This window comes from Semicossyphus pulcher, unplaced genomic scaffold (assembly GCF_022749685.1).
Source record: "Semicossyphus pulcher isolate SPU_LCO1_2020_fin unplaced genomic scaffold, fSemPul1.0.p SCAF_7, whole genome shotgun sequence".
Taxonomy (NCBI): domain Eukaryota; kingdom Metazoa; phylum Chordata; class Actinopteri; order Labriformes; family Labridae; genus Semicossyphus; species Semicossyphus pulcher.
In genome coordinates, this window is record NW_027211748.1 from 30,595,742 (window position 1) to 30,613,406 (window position 17,665).

A 17,665-nucleotide genomic window follows, 5' to 3' on the forward strand; every position below is an offset into this window, starting at 1 on the left:
GACTCTTAAGACATGTGACATTAGGCAGCCAATCAGCAGCATTTTAGATCTTAGAACAATAATGCTGCATTATCATTGGCCCACTGACACGGATAAGATTCGCCCCATAGGTTTTAAAACCAAAACAAAATGTAGCACCGAGTTACAAGACGTTAGATCGTAAGCAGCTCATTCCATGCCATAAAAGTATCGACGTTCGGCACCCAGCACTTCTCACTTTTATTCCTCGTTACATTAAATGTGCTCGTCTGAGCTGCAAAGTGAAAAAGCTACAAGAGTGAGATTGACAGCAAGTTGGTGCAGCTTCAGCAGTAATACGTCCGGACCATTGTGGTGAAGAGGGAGCTGAGCCTGAAGGCCAAGCTTTGATTTACCTGTCAGTCTACGTTCCAACCCTCACCTGTGGTCATGAGCTCTGGGGAGTGACCGAAAGAATGAGGTCACAGATACAAGCGACCAAAATGAGTTTCCTCTGCAGGGTGTCTGGGCTCAGACTTAGAGAGAGGGTAAGGAGCTCAGACATCTGGAGGGAGCTCGGAGGAGAGACGCTACACATCGAAAGGAGCCAGTTGAGGTGGTTCAGGCAGCTGATTAGGATGCCTCCCTTTGGAGGTTTATCCGGGCATGTCCAACTGGGAGGAGACCCGGGTCAGACCCAGAGCTCGCTGGAGGGATATATATATCCCACCTGTCCTGAGAACGCCTGGGGATCCCCCAGGAGGCGCTAGAAAACGTTGCTAGTGAGAGGGACGCCTGGGTCACCTTGCTTGTCCTGCGACCCGGCCACGGATGGATGGATAAGCTACGAGAACTACAAATTGGAGTCCTGAATGGCTTAGTGATCATTGTTTATGAAAAGGACAAACCAGTCAGACTTCATCTTTAGAAAGAAGTCATCCTCACAGCTCAGGCCAAGTTTACCTCCTTTGTTTTGAGAGAGCTGAAGTTTATTTCCTGCATTTTAGTCGATGGAACGGGAAGTTGTGTTTGTACTAATGATACTCTTTAGTCTGCAAACACCAGGCGCACACAGACGCTGAAATCACAGGATCCTGCCGGTTTTTAAGTCAGGAAATAGAACCAGAATCCCCCAAGATCAACAGAACATGTTAATCTGCACTTTAGTGAGTCGCCGTGTAAAGACAGTGTTGGTAGAGAGCCTCTTCTGTAGCTGTTTAAGTCACAGGTGTTGTCTTCTTACACCCAAACAGAGAGAAGCTGCAGCTCAACGCTGCTGCTAGCTTCACTTTAATGCCACGTTCACAAACATATGCACCACAGCGAGTAGAGAAGACCTGACTTTCTGATGTAGCCAGTCCAATCCCAGCTTCCCCGGTTCCATTTGAGTCCATAAAATAAGTGTTTGAGATTCCAGGCTGTGCTAAACCCATATTAGGACTGGTTTACTACTGGGAGTCTAATACTGGACGTCTTCCTGCCTCTCAGTATAATCTGCCTTCTAGGTTTAATCTGTGGCCTCTGCTCTCGACATGAATGTAATCCTCTCTGTAATTAAATCAGTAATTAAAGCAGGACTGTCATGGTGGATAATTACAGCAGACACAGCTCAGGCCTCAAACCAACTGATAAAAACATCTGTAAACATTCGGCTGATGACGAAGAGCAATCCGACGTTTGTAGTTAACCATCAAACAAAACTAAGGATTATTATTTCAGAGCGTCGGGGCTGAAAACTTCAAAAAGTAGTGCTCTTAAACTGAAAGACCATGAAAATGAAATAATCCCCTTAAGTCCTGAGTTTCTGCTTCATGCAGAGTCAAACCCGTTCCTGAGCAGCACTGGTGTTACTGGGGGAAACTTCCTCAGCCTTTGAGGAAAGCAGAACGCAGCTGCACATCAGAAAATGTTCTGCACAGAAATGAGTCAGACATCCTTCGATAGAGTGATTGACAGCATGTGATTAACACAGGCTGTGAGTGCTGTCAGCAGCAGGGACGTACTGAGTGCTGTCTGTACGGTTTGCAGATGAGCTCGCTTTAGATTTGATGAATAGAGCTGCAACATGTTCAAATCGACATCCTCACTCACCTGTTGTTAACCTCTGTGGGTTTTTTTACTGCAGGAAGAGAAGAAATCTGTTACATCGCTCTCCTCGGAGCAACCCAACTCCATTGACAAAAACAGTCATTTGTATCTTGCAGCGCAGGGGGGTTGCAGCCTGGTTTGGTTCATGTAGTTGTGTTATTGTCTGACTTACTGAGTGACTAAAGTTAGTTCAGATCAAACACAATATTATTGCAACACAATATCACAAACAAGTCAACAGATCGAGGCAGCTGTAGACCAGCAGCTCCCTTTTTCTGCAGGCTAAAATGGCTGTTTTTGTCAATGGAGTCTGGTGTCTTTGAAGAGAGCGATGTAACAGCTGTTTCAGGTTAAAAAAAAAGCATCTTACTCTTTAACAGAAATGTCTATCTCTTAAAGGATGCTTTCTGTAATGTTGACACACTTAAACATCTATAACAACTTGAACTGAACTGAGAAACTTTCAGTATATAAAGTTCCACAGAAGAAATACATTTAGCAGTGACGCAGCATACAAACACAAAAATGAGACAAACACAGTTAAGACGACTGAAGACATGCTGCACTATGTGCACATTTCAGAATGAAAGAAACATAAACTGAAACATAACAAACAAAGACAAGAAAAACAAAGTGCAGGAAACGAGGAGGCAGTTCAAGACGTTACTACAATTAATAGAGCTGTTGGTTCGTTGGATTGAGATTTAAAGTAATATTGCTGTGGAAGACGAAGTAAACCGGCAAAGTTCTTAAAACTGGCTTCACCTGGCAGTATAAAGAGCAACCAGACTCCATTAACACAAATGGTCATTTCACCCTGTAGAACACAGGAGTGTCTGATCTACCTCTGCCTCCATCGGTTGTTTGTTTGTGACATTTCTTGACTTTCTGTGTATCTAAGGAAACACAAAGAAACTAAATGCTGTGTTATCTGTGATTACAACAAATACAGCAACAGCATTTTACACGTGAACCACGTTTTACTTGTTATAACAGGTGGTGCATAAAGGTACATTTTCACACGTTTAACATAATTCACACGTCCACACATACAGTATTTAAAGTGTGAAATGTAAGAAACAGAATGTGAAAGCACTGCGTTATCATTTACATACATTTCACATGTGATATATGATTAATATACACAGAAAGATTAACATATCACAGTGGGAGGGTGTTGATATTGCACTGTAGTGTTTCCTAAAATATCTGCTGTAGTGTGAGCGCTGAACTGCTGCAGCAGGAACATTGAGACACACTGTGGGCTGCTGTCTCTAACACAGAGCAGGGAAAGTGTGAGCAATGAGCCGCTTTACACAACAGGAAAGAGAAAAGGAGAAGAGATACGAAGACTGGAGAAACACAACGATGGAAGGAGTCTTTTCATGAATCTGATGTGGAGGAAAAATAAAACGGACGTCTTCAAATGTCTGACGTCCAAACCCCCCACGATCCCCCCTTCTAAAGCAAACAGATTTGTAATCATGTATGTATCATTTTCAAGTTGAAATATTCAAACTAAGATTAACAGGTTCTTTACCTGAGTGTGGTGCATCATGGGTAATGTCAGTGTGTCTGTGGGAGCTGGGTGCATAGGGTGTCTCTGTGCAGCGTCTCTGTTCTGGATGTCTGACGTGACGCTGGAGGACGGGGAGCAGCTCGTTCTTCCTCTCGGCCTTCACACACTCATCATGCTGCACTTTGTTCTTTCAGCTGCTTCAACAAGTTAGTCGTGTTGCTTTGCGGCGCAGACGCAGGGGTCATGACCTCTCTGCTGATTATTGTTTCTTCTTCACATCACTTAAACCTGAAACACCTCCAAACAAGTGCTGACGAGCCGTTTCAGGGGACCAGCTCTTCGTCTTCTGTTCAGACGTCTGACTTTAGTTTCTCCATCTCTGTTGTTTACTCTTCCTCTCTAAGCTGCTGCTGAGAAGTCGGCGCTCGTCACATGACATGCCAGCTCCCCCAAAAGTGAAGCCCAAACCTCTCCATCGTAAATCATGATCAGGATTAATAATCGATTAATTGTGCAGCCCTACTTTCTGTCTGTTACCTGCCTCGGGATGTAAGTTTAAATTAGCATGCTTGCTAACATCGCTTGCTCATAAACAAAATAATAAGTTAGTAAGTCATGGGTTAATGTTTTCTGCTAGAGCTGGGTGAAAATGTTATCAGAAGAATATTTTCTTTATTGAATTTGATTGATAATTCGAATATGCAATTAAAAAATCTGACAGTTTGAAGAGTATCCTGATCAAACCAGATGGTTTATGAATGAACCTTTTTAGTGTATTAACCTCATGCGTAAGGTGTCTGTCACACTTTCTTAGAGCTGTGTATAACTGAATAAAGCAGTTTAACATTAAAAATCAAACAGGAAGTCAGGAGGAGCTCCAAGTCATGCTAATGCTAACCTAAGCTAGCTTGTTTCTAGGAGCTCAAACAATGCTTTATGCGAAGAGGATGTTGAATCCATGCTGTAAATACAGTAAAAAGACTATACAAGACTACCAAACCATCTACCTTTGTTTGGCAGCCTGATGCAGAACTATTTTAACGTGTTTATTTCAGCATCTTTTCCATCGTACATTCTGATCCTGATGAAGAGAGAAGAAGAAAGGATATACTGAGTTTATGGAAGTAGATCTTATCATGATCCCTGTGGAGATTGTTTTATCTGAAGCTCCTGTTCTCATCTCTCTCCAGTTTTTCTTCTTTGGATTTCTCTGAAGATATTTTCTGATCTGAGCTTCAGGCTGTTTCCTGACACACATTTATCTGAGTCCTCCTGAGCCGAGGTCAAATATCGAGTGATCTCCCCCTCAACCGAGCAGCAATAACAAAGCTGAATCACAGCCCCATGTGTTGGTACTTACACTCCACAGAAAGCTGCAGATGCTTTCAGGGGATGCTTTGTGCTGCTGAGGCTCTAGTTAAAGGATGACTGCTGGAATGTGGGCGCTGACTGAACATCGTCAGAGTGATCTGTGTGCGATTAATCATTACTGATTGATTGGGTGTGTGAATTTAGGAAGAATCGGCAGTCTCCTCTCCTCGGAGCTTATTTCTGTGCTGCCGGTGGGAGACTTCCACAGTCGTCTCTGTCTGCTGAGCACGGTTTAGATCATACTCAGCTGATCCCGCTCACAGCTAATCAGATGCAGGATAATCTGGTTCAGATTAACGACCCTTTGAAGTGGATGCTGAAGGTTCTTCCTTAAAGACGTGTCGCAGGGTTTCACTGATCCTCCTGCAGGTCTGAAGTGAAACCTCCAGCTGCAGCAGAGCAGGATTAATGTCACAATACCCAGAACGTCTGTGCCAGTGACTGTATAAATAGATGGACGTATGCTGCAGCCAGCCAGCAGGGGGCGCTAGAGAGGGTTTGGCTTCACTTTTAGGGAGCTGTCATGTCGGCCATCTTTTTATACAGTCTATGATCTGTGCTAACATGTCTGTACAATGATATATGTGCTAACACGTCTTTGCTAACACGTCTGTGCTAACACGTCTGTGCTAACTGAGGTTGTGATTAGTCAGGATGTGTTCTTGGTGGTTTAATCGTTATATAGAACAATGAAATCATGACTGAGATTAAAACTAAATATTGATAAAAAAGAAGATATGAAACAAATTGTTAAAGCTACTCAACATATATTATATTATATATTATATAAGACATATTTCCGGGTTTTGGATGAAAACTGTCCCAGATATTAAAAACAATTAATCTACTGGGCAGCATATTTATATCTAAATCTCAATCAACAAATAATGTGATTTAAAGTTGTTAAAGAAGAAAAAACACTGCAATGATTTGTTTTGGAAAAATAATTCCTCACATTTTTTAAAGTTGTGCAGAATATAAAATAAGAATCAAATTTCTGCAGTTCACCAACGGACAACAAGATGACGTGAAAGACAGAAGCTTCATCTTTACGCTGTAAAACAATGCTCTTCATATTATTATTATTTCAATCTAATTTAAACGGGACAATGCAAGCATGACCTCCTGCACCAGGTCTGTTTTTATGGAGGTAAGAGGCTCAGGACTTAGAGGTGTGCGTCTCTCCGTCTCGTTATGTAAGCGCAGAGTTTCAGGACAGTCGAGTCACTCACCTGTCAGCATGAACCTGTCTCCCTCTAAAGCCACAGAACAGATGAGTAAGACTCTGACTCATCAGGACGTCTGTGGGGACGATATTATTTATTTATTTCGAACGTGTTTAAAATGACATAAAGAAAAAAAAAAAACATTCAGGCAAATAAGGCAAATCGCAATAACCACATCCTCCTTCTGATATCGTGTCGTCTGCGGAGACGATATCAGAAGGAGGACTCTTATGTTTCTTATTTTGGTGGTGTTGTCTTTGCTTTGATCACGTTGTTAACCTTTTTTCCATTTTAAGTCTTTTTTAAAGCCTTCTCTTCGATGTTACAGATTATTTGTAGCACTTACAGGTTAATGTTCTCGCCGAGCGTTTGAATAATTAAACTGTGTTTGGAGAAATCGTGTTTTGTCTGGCTTATTAACAGAGGGCTTGAAATACTACGATACCCATAAGCCTCAGCAGCTATTCCTCCTAAATCCACCTGCTCCTTGGATCGTCCTATTTCCTGAGTTAGTAAAGAAGTATTTTATTTTATTTCGCCGTGTTCACATGTTTTAAGACGTACTGTGGAAACAACATGGAGCTAATAACAGGTTACAGGTAACCTAATAAAATATTACAAAAAACATGAACACAAAATGAATTAATAAAAAGATTCATAAAAATGTTTTCCGTAATATGAAATCAAGTCTGTGAACTCGACAAATCGTCGAGGTGAATTTCCCCTCTTCCTATCCCGACACCACATGAATGCAGACTTAATTCACGATTGACTCAGAATCCAAATGGAGATGATTTATCTTTAATTTAATTAGCTAATTAACTTTCAAAATAAAAGGAGGAAACCAGAGAAGCTGTTTTGTCATTGAGTGTAATCCAGTTAAAATCCTTTGGGTGGATTTATCAAACCTTTTCAAGAGGTGAAGCTGCACAGTGACAACATTTTCAGGTCTTGATTAAAAAGAAAGCAATAATAGAAAATACAATAATGATAATAATCCATAGACTCTGACTCTGTCGCCATGATAAACGTTTCCATTTTTGACATGGAGCTGCTTCTCTTTGTGACTTTAAACTTCTCATGGTCACTGATGTGTCTCTGTTAGCATAGCTTCAGCTTTCAGGTGTTCAGGTTTCTGACCTGAGAGAGATAATGTTTGACCGACAATAAAGTTTCAGATCCTAGTGAATAAGTTGATTCATTCATTAGATCTGAAATAAAATGGAAAACAAAAGTAAAGCAAGGTGGAATCACTTACCTGGGGACGTTTTCAGGAGTCCTGTCAGTCAGTGCTCAGGGCATTAAAGTTCCCTCGTTTGAACGTGTGCTTTTGTGTTTCCTGTTGCAGAAGTACCGGCACCATGATGAGGACTCGTCCCCCCAGGACCAGAGCTCCCCTCAGCTGACGGAGGAGGCGGGGGGGGCGGAGCTGGTCCAGGTAGCAGAGAAGAACCTGTCCCAGATCGAGAACGTGCACGGATACGTCACCCACGCTCACATCTCACCCATGAAGGTAGGAGGCGTCAGCGGCTCTATTTTCTGTCTCTGTCGTCCATTTGTTCTTTACAAACTTTACTGGCAGGACAGACTTTATAACGCCCTAAACTGGTGCTGAATGTATTAATATTTCATATCAAAGTCGTGATTTTAAAATAAGAACTGACTTTTTAATCTGCAACTTGACGAGCTTTAGAAGAAGAAAAAGTTTGTGCTGCAGGCGAATATCTCAGCTGCTGCATTTTATTAAACGTGTTTCTGTAAAGAATAATTAAATAAATAAACTGCAAAGAACTGGACACTAAAACTTTTCTTTTTTTTGACTGGCTACTGTGGAGTCTAGGAGTGCCATACAAGAATACAAAATAAAATAACTCATTAGTTAAAAACAAAACATTATATAAAAATACACACTCTGAAAATTAAGAAATTAATGGAACAAACAAAACTTTAATCAATTCATCAGTTTAATTTTTTTTCCCCAAACAAAAAAAAGTTTTTTAGAAAAATAATTAAGTAGCTAATTTTATGTATAAAATACATGAACATCTAATAGATATTTATTTTTGATAAATATTTATATATGGATTACTAAAATAAAGTACTAAAATATCAAATAAATTCAATTCAATTATGTAAATAAAATTTTTTTAAAAATCTATAAATAAAGAATAATAAAAAAATAATAAAAACTAAAAAATATGTATAGACTTTATTTATATATTTCCTTTTTTAAAAAAAATCTGATATCACATTACTTGTATATTTATTTTTACATTGATTCCTTCTACTATTTAAAATTATTTTTTTTATTCATGGCACTCTTATGACTCCATAGATTTTAACTGTGGTTAAACTGAAACACTAATGGAACTGCAGTATTTAATCTGATTATATTCATTTACAAATTAAGTGAAATTCAGATCATAATTGCAAAGAAGAATCACTAATTGATAATATCCTTTAACTTGGTATTGATGGAGAACGCTCAAACGAACCTAAAATATCTTAAACACAGTTAGTTTGTACATTAGATCTGCACCGACATGTTTAACGTTGTGTTAATATAAAGAATGCTGTTTGTTACCAGACTCCATTAACAAAAGGATGAATTTAAGCTTTCAGCTTCTGATGAGTATTTAACGTTACTTTGTGTAAAAACAGCTCCAGTATGTTTGTACCTGATATTCTGTATCTATAAAAACTTAAAATGATATGCTGTTAAAACTTAATATATATATAATATATATAAATAATTATGACTGTGCATGATAGCATAATATTTGTATGTACATATATATCTCATCATATACCTTTTATCTGTTTTCTGTTTATCTCTGTGGTCTATATTCTCTCCATCGCGTGTTTATTCTTTATTAAATATATTTCTATCTATCTGTCATTCAACATGCTTCCACATAAACCAGGGTCAGGTGTAATTTACCTTTAATTCACTGTTTTCTTCAAAAAACATCTTTTACTCCATAAAATCCTTTTATTTTGAAGGAATTTATGAGAACAAGTGATAATTGATTTGAGTTTACAGTGAATTACTCCTCACACGCACATGCAAACATGTGCGCGCACACACACACACACACACACACACACACACACACACACACACACAGTGAGAGTGAGACTCATTGCTCGTCTGCGTTGCCTTCATGTGGTTCATTTAAACACTGAAGCTGCTCTAAGGCTCACACCTGTACCTGTTCCTGCTCATCATACCCGTCTGTTGTCATGGTGCCATCACGCACACACATTTACACACCAGCAGTCAAATTCCTCCAGTCAGGAACCTCCGACTCTCCCTGAAGGTTACAGTCTCTGCAGTTTCTGCCACAGTACTTTTTTACTGCTTATCTGTTGTCTTGGACTTCTGTCTCTTGTAACACAGACAGGAAGATGCTGACATCGTTACATCGCTCTCCACCACACACCATTGATAAAAACAGTAATTTTACATGGGAGTTACTGGTCAACTTCTGCCTCGATCAGCGAGTTTGTTTATGTTGTTGTGTGACTTTGGTGTTTTCAATTATTAATTCAGGTAAAACACAACATTTGTGTAACACACAACAACTTAAACAAACTAACCGATTGAGGCAGCAATAAGAGCAGCCGCTGCTGTGTCCTGTGAGGTAAAATTACTGATTTTGTCAATGGAGTCTGGTGTCTTTGAAGAGAGCGATGTAACGTGTTTCTTTTTATTGTAGTTTTCTTATCACCCTGTTACCGTCCAGCCTGGTGTGGTCAGGTTGTGTTTTTAAAACCACTTCCTGGAAGCTGGAGAATTTGGCATCATCCCGGGTCACATGACTCTTCTGCTTCCTGTTCATGCCGTCCTCCATGCTGCTGCTGCTGCTGCTGTGTTTGTGTCTGTCGCTGCTCAGCCCAGACCGTCGCATGTTTCAGCTGTTTGTGTTTGGTGTGAGTCAGAGAGGCACTCGACTTATCTGAGGTTTATTGTCTAATGTCTGGAGGTGTCGAGTGTAAAAGAAAGATGCTCTCCGGATGCATTATGGGAAATGTAGGATCAAGTGTTTTGGGAGATTAGCCCATGCATGCTACCCCAGTTATTACTCAATTATTGAAGTAGTCGTAAGAATTCGGGTTTAATGCAGCCACACATAAAAGGAATTGGTTGTAGTGTTTTGGTGCATGAAAGTGAAACATGGCAATAAAATAAAAAATCAAAGCAAATAAATAACAGCACTTCTACCCTCAAGAAGCCTAAATATAATACACAACAACATTAAGAAAGATATAAAGAATACATTCAGTTGTCTCGTGAGGCCGTGTGTGTCACTGTAGCAGCAACAACAAACCAGGAAACGCCCTCTCCACAGCGGCCGCTCGTGTCCCCGAGCTGATTAATCTGATCCGTAGATGATCTGAGATCTGATATTTCACAGGGTTTAAACATTTTCACGCTGCTGTGGTCACTGTAACCGAGACCATGAGAGCAGATTAACGCTGGGTAAACAGGACTGATGTGTTCAGACGTCACTCTGCTGCACGGTGGAGCTCTGCTGCCCTCGTGTGGTGTGGAGAGGTACTGACACCTCAGGAGAAGATTCACAGTCTGAATGATTTCAAACAACATGATGCTTTACTGCAGATGAGACCAGCTAACAGTGTTTTAAGTATTTAAAATGAGCACAAAGTTTAAAATCTGTAAAAACACATGAATGAATCAGTATTATTAATCCAAAGACATCGGGTAGAAAATCTGTGACAGGAACATTTTCCTGAAGTTTGCGTTACAGAAAAAGTTCAACTAATTTTGACTGGTCATCGATTATTGAAAGGATGAATCGACTAATCAGATAATGAATTGCACAATGACTTAATGTCTCTTATTTAGCTCTCAGCTTTAAATGTAGTTTGAGGTTCTTTTTAAGTTCTTCATTCAAAAATATGTCTTTAATAAACTTTGCTGCTGATTTGGCTCCGACTGATACTTGTCTTGATCGTTGCTTGTGTTGTATTAACTCTCAGATGTACATCGCTTTGGTCTGCTAAATGAAGTTGTAACATTAGAATAAAAGAGAAATAAAAAATCCACCATCAAGTTTTTTCCCCGTTTAAAACCAACAACAAAGTGCAGATTGAAAAAAATACATCAAGAACACGACTCCATCGTGCCTTCCCCTCAGACACTCGCACATTCCCGACGTGCTCCCGTGATAAACGAGCTCCTCTTCACAGACCCTGCAGGCGATCCTTCTCTCTGCAGCGCGGAGGCTGAAATGCTCCCAGACTTTACAAGTTTTAGGACGGGATGGTGTTGCATCGTCCGCCACCACTTTCCTATGTTGTGTTTACCTGTGGCTTTCCGGTCGCTGTCTTGTATGAACAACTCTCAGCAGAGATAGTGAGGATGTGAGATGGTTAAGAAAGACTTTTATAGTGTCTTTTAGTTTAATCTAAAAGTTCAAATACTTTGAAAATGTAAATATTTAACCTTTACATTACACGCCAAAATTAGTTTCAATAGTTGTGGAATAAAAACAAAAACATTTTTATACAATAAGGATACATTACATGTATTCATGATAAAAATAAAAATATTTTAAAATTCACATTAAATGAAGAAGTTAAAGGGGAAGGGAAGCCTGATGGACAATTAAAAATATAATTTAAATGAATCTATGTGTCTTAAATATATATTGATATCAATATTTGACTTTGCTGTACTTTTCGTACAATATAAATATCTGTGGTTGTTTAAATCTGTTGTCTGCTGCTTCCTGCTCTTCGTCCTGTGGTTCATCTCATTCTCGTGTGTCTGCAGCGTTCAGACATGACAACATGCTGTGGTTGTTCTGGATGATCTGACAGACATGACACTGATGATGTTATGATGCCTGATATTACTGACACACGTCTCAGAACAACGATAACTTCACAAGGCACTGAGGAATCTACTCTTACTGTAGAAGCTAGAAAATCGAGTCTGTACGGAAGCTGAATAGGGCCACGTGTGAAAAATTAATCTGAGTTTAAATTTTAAAGTCACAATTTTGAATTTATTTCCTTTTTTCTGATTTTTTTTTTTCTTCACATTTTTCTTCTAAAGAAATTAAAGTTCTAATTCTAACTCATAAAAACAAGAACAATTAGTAATAAAATCTCTGAATTCTCACTTTTTTTCATTAAGATCTTTGAATTTTTTAAATATTTATTCATTTTGTTTTTGCTCTCTGATTTTGTTTATTAGTTTATTTCTGTTTGTGAAGCACTCTGTAAACGAGTGCGATATAAATAAAACTTTACTTACTTATTTTTCTCAGAAATTTTTTTTCACTGTTTCTTTCAATTCTTATGATTAAACAACATTTTTGATTTCAAAGTCAAATTTCAGACTTTATTAATCTGAATTCTGACTTTTCCCCCCAATTTTTTCTTTAATTTTAAATGAAAGAATTGTTTTACTTAAGAGTTTTTTAAATGTTCTTAGAACTGTTATTGTTATGTTTAATATTTTTTATTTAAAAAACTTAAGTCTGATTGATCTTAGCATTCTGACTTTTTATTTTACTAATAATTATTTTTGTATATTTTTTAAACTCTGAATTCAGTCTGAGAATTTAAATACATTTTCACATGTGGCCTCCGTACTGACCCCCTGCCTCTCTGCTACTTAAACCTCGTCCTCTGTCTGTCTGTCTGTCTGGAGGAACTGTCTCTCTCCTGCTTTGCCTTTGCTGTATTTTGACCTCTCCGAGCCTCCGTCTTTCCTCCCCCTCCTGTATCCTGTAGGTAGCGTCTCTGGAGTGCATCTATGACGGGTCCTCAGGGTTAGGACAGCATCTCCCGGAGCTCCCCTCCCCTACGCCCTCCACCCTCTATCCCCATGGAGAGGACAGCCCCCTCCCCTCCTGCTCCTCCAACCCCTACCCCCCAATCCAGGTAAACAAGCCCCTCCCACCTCCCATTCTGCAGTTTTTGGAACCATTTTTCAGACAGCCACGTTGTTCATGTTTCATCCAGTTCATCTTTTTCAGCGGTATCTATAGACTGTCTGATATCCAACCCTCCAGTCCGCCTTTAAACATGCTGCTGATGGTTGTTTTATGTGGTGTCACAGCAGGGTGGAGCTGAGAGCTTCACCGGGGCTTAAAGGAATAGTTTGACATGTGCAGAGGGATGTTTGGTAATATGTGGTTAGCTTAGCTTAGCATAAAGGAACAGTGATCAGGCTACTGTAGCTCGACTCTCTGGTTTGGGACGTAGCCTCCATGCCATAAACGTGTAGCTAATATAGAAGTACCACAATCCTATGTTCTTACTAATGTCCAGCAGGGGGCGACTCCACTGGTTCTAAAAGAAGTGTGCTCCTATAGAAGTCTATGAGAACATGCTCCTCCTCCTCTCCTGATGTATTCCCTCAGTAAACATGTTCCTGATGAGTTTATGGTCTCAGTCTCTAGTTTCAAGTCTTCTTCAACACAGCATGATGTTCATTTAGTCACTGATGCTCCCACTGAGAGTCACACAGACCAGAAGAGGGGAGGGGTTAGGGCGGGGCTACCTGTGATTGACAGTCACTCCCAAAGTGACATAAAAAAATCTCCTGTTCATCGTTTGGTTGAACTAAAAAACTCTGACGAGTTCTTTTTTTATCGTAAAGCCAAAATTTACATCAAACTTCAACCTGCTACCAAGCTAGCACTAGCATTAGCCTCTCGTTCCTCGCTTGTCGTACAAAAATGGTCACTTCTGGATCCAAAAAACAAGATGGCGATGGGCAACATGCCACACTAGAGCTTTCAAAACTGTCTGATGGATAACGGCACGTTAGCTACGTTCACTTTAATATACGCTTCATGGTTTTGGAGTTTTGTGCAACGTCTTCTAATTGTCTTAGATCAAAACCGTTTATTATTTCAGGCTCATATCTGGATTATTGGATGAGTTGTGTTAAGAGCTTGTTTGCAAATGTGACAGTGCTAACATGCTAACCAAGATGGTGTTTATGCTAAAAATGTGTGAGTGTGTTAGCATCGTCATTGTGAGCGTGTGGCAGGTTTAAGCGCACAGCCTTACAGAGCTGCAGAATCTCTAGTTTGTCATTTCACATGTTCCAAGGTTTCTGTATTTGTAGAAAAACCCTGAGCTGCAGTGATTTGGTCTATTTGGCCATCATACTTCACATCAGACTGTCGGACCTCCACACCTTCGCTCTTCCTGCTCCAGCGGCGAGCTTTCTGCTCACGGTGACACGCTTAGCTGGAGAAATCTCTACTTCCTGTTCCTCATTGTTTCCTCCACGTTTGATCTGCGGCAGCCGCGCGTCCCCGGCCTGACGTCAGCCGGCACTTATCTCCGACACCTCCGCCGCGATAACGCAACGAACGGATCGTCACGTCCCACAAAGACACTGAAGGCTGGGAGGACGTACTGTACACTCCTTTTTTTATTATTCCTTTCATTTTTTCATCTCTCTTCCTCCGCCTCTCGCTCGCTCTCCTCGGCAGAGCCATGGCAACGCAGGAGATGAATGCCGACAAAGAATATCCTGACGGCAGGCAAATGGAGGAGGTGGAGGAGGAGGAGGAGGAGGGGTTGAACCTGCGGAGAAGGACAAGGGCAGATTTAGTGAGGCTTTCTGTAACAGGGTGGTGTTCGGGGGGGGGGTAGTAAAATGCAGAATAGCTGGCCTCCAAGAAGATTTACAGCAGCTCTGGTGTATATTTATCACCAGGACAAAGGACTCAGAGGCCATGAAATGACTTGTCACTAATGCTTCCTCTCCATCGTCTCATCTCTGCTACACTTCATTCCCAGCTGCAGCAAAGGATGCTGGGAAGACAGGCCAGCTCTATTTATAGCTGCCAGTCAGTCCTGGAATTTCAGGGAAATCATGAAATTTTAGGGGTGTATATTTCAGACAGGGACAGTTTGGAAGATCAGGGAAACTTGTGGACAGGAGAAAGAGACTTTTCGACTGTTTTCAGACTGAACCCAACATGTACAGCTCAGGGACAAAACCATATTGAGCTAATAAGAGTCAACACTGCTCAGAAGAGGACCTCCCACCACTCTTAATCCTACATCTGTTTCTGAAGACACACTGTGTGGAAAGTTTCTCTGAAGACACATGATGAGAAAACCCTCATCTTGACAGTGAATTTTGAAACAGTTTTATTCCAGCACAAATTCTACATTTCTGCTCGACCACAAATGTTTTCAACTACAGCTGATATTTGCTTTTGTGTATGATTCACAAACTCTTAAACGGTGCTCCCTGACGAGGTTAGAGACTCATGCTGACGACCTGAAAACACTTGAGACAGGTGACCTGAAAGGACTTTACTCTTTTCTACTGGATATTTGAACCATCTAGATATTGAGAAGGAGCTTTGAAACAAGCACGGGTGAATTCTAGTGCAATCTTTCAAACCTGGTAAGCTAGGATGCACTCCATAGGTTGTGACTTGTCCTGCTTTACTTGTCCTAGTGACTCTCTTTGTTTTGCTTGATCCTCACCACCGTAACTTGGGACTTGTTTGTAACTGGCAAAAGTGAAATGTTTGCTTGCTCGACGATTCCCTTTTTCTCTGAGCATTGTACAGACTTCTTTTGAGATGACTTTAATTCATTCTCACTCGAATTCTCCTGCTAACTCACCGTCAAAGTCTTTAAAGTGACCGCCTGATTCGCCTCGCATCATTAAGCCTACAAGCAGCCCATATTTGAAAATTATCAGTGTAATAGGTTTACTCAGAACAGGTACCAGTGGTTGCTCCAGTCAAAGAAAATATCCGCTGGCTGTGGTATTGTCTAGTCCTCAAATGTAGAGCACAACACAACTTCTGTTTACAGATATTTGAAGGGCTTCACATTTGGGCAAAGTAACAATAGAAAACAAAAGTATATACTAGGATCTCAAAATGCACCCCAAGATGAACTTGGTGCAAAGACTAACTGATATAAGCTCCTTTCTTCGTTCCAGCTCTGTAAACAGTGCACTCCAGAAATGGAGCCTACTTGTAATAAATGCACAAACGTCCCCAGCTGTATAGTGAGGTCCGAGTTCTCTTTATTTGGACCGATAATTAGATCCTAATTGGTTTGTAGTTTCTTAATTAATTAATGTGAGTGTCATCTGCATAGCGCTGAAAACCAACAGTCCCTTGGATTATGATCCTGTAGTGCGAACGTATTAAAGACTTAATGTATTGGACCCAGAACGGAGCCTTGTGGCACTCCGTACGAGATATTTGGTATTTTTCATTGAGAAGCTTTTGAAGCCTCGTGCATGATTGGACATTTTTTTTATTTTTATCATGGAAGAAAACTTTCAGTATTTATTTGTAATGGTTATTCTCTGCCAGCCTCAGAAAATGTTACCATCCTGCTCTATTAAACAATTCATATCCATTTATATCCAATCCATCCAATAAAGGTCAAAAGGTATCGGACCCAGGACAGAGCCTTGTGGTACCATACGGAGTAAACGGTTAAATAATCGTGATTACGTGTTTTGCCATATTTGAGCCGCTTTAACAAACAGTAAGCTCTTAAAAAAAACGTCCTCACCGAACTGAACCAGCAGTCGTGACTGTCGCTCCTCACATCCCAGCTCACCCTGCTGTCCGTCACAGCCGAGGCAACTCAGCACTTTGCAGGCGTGAGTTTCCCCTGCTGACTCGTGTTTGGAAAGGGACTCAAAGTCTGAGGACTGAAGTAGGACAGAGGTCAGCCGGACCAAACCCACAGCGCACTGAGAACCAGCAGCAGGAGGAGGAGGAGGAGGAGGAGGAGGAAGGAGCTGTGTGAGGTTTCCAGACTGCAGAGAGAAAAGATCAGAGGACTAATTTCTTCCCTGCCTGCGCTCTCTTTAAACACACACACACACTCTCTCAGACACACACAGTCGTCTCTCCGTCCTCTCGTCAGCCCTGCAGTCTGTTGTTGCTGTTCGCCTCAGACAGACGACGGCTGGCCGACCGGCTGCTCTCTCTCCGCCTGCTAAGTGATGCTCTCTCACCCCGGCAGGTTAATCGGACCCTGGAGGTTCCTCTCTCTCTTTTTCTTGTGAAGTTCAGTATCTAACGGCTGCCGTTAGCCGGCTACCGTCTGCAGCCGCCGCTCAGAACTGACAGGAGGAGGACGACCTCGGTGTGTCTCATCTCCGTCAGCTCCTCTGCAGCTTCCCTGTTTGTGTCTGCGAGGAAGAGGAGGAGGCAGGGGGGGGGACACAAGGTGGAGTGAAGCCCCCCTCCCATCGTCTGCTCTCCAGCCAGAACCACCTCCGCCACCGCGCAGCCTGCAGCAGCAGCAGCGTGAGGAGGCGCAGAGGAGGCGACACACCACCTCCACCTTCACTACAGCAGCAGCAGCAGCAGCAACAAGCAGCATGCTCAACTCCGTGTGGTACGCCAAAAAGATGGGCCGCCGCATCATGGGCACCCTGAGGAGAACCAAGCGGCTCCACCGGCGCCTCCTGGTAGGTCACACCTCCCCCGTCCCCCTCTCCCCCCAGTCATAA

At 41.3% G+C, this 17,665-nt stretch overlaps 1 protein-coding gene across 12 annotated transcripts in view; it reads left to right on the plus strand.

The window, feature by feature from the left end:
* Positions 1–17,665, plus strand: part of LOC138611321 (disks large homolog 1-like) — a 115,614-nt gene that overhangs the window by 55,835 nt on the left and 42,114 nt on the right. For 7 of the 12 annotated variants that reach the window (XM_069684357.1, XM_069684362.1, XM_069684363.1 and 4 more), the window contains exon 4: positions 7,511–7,675. In XM_069684357.1, the coding sequence (XP_069540458.1) occupies positions 7,511–7,675 (165 nt within the window). Of the gene's footprint in view, positions 1–7,510; positions 7,676–12,930; positions 13,081–17,665 lie in introns of all 12 variants that reach the window. The other 5 variants (XM_069684351.1, XM_069684352.1, XM_069684355.1 and 2 more) reach the window with 1 other exon arrangement.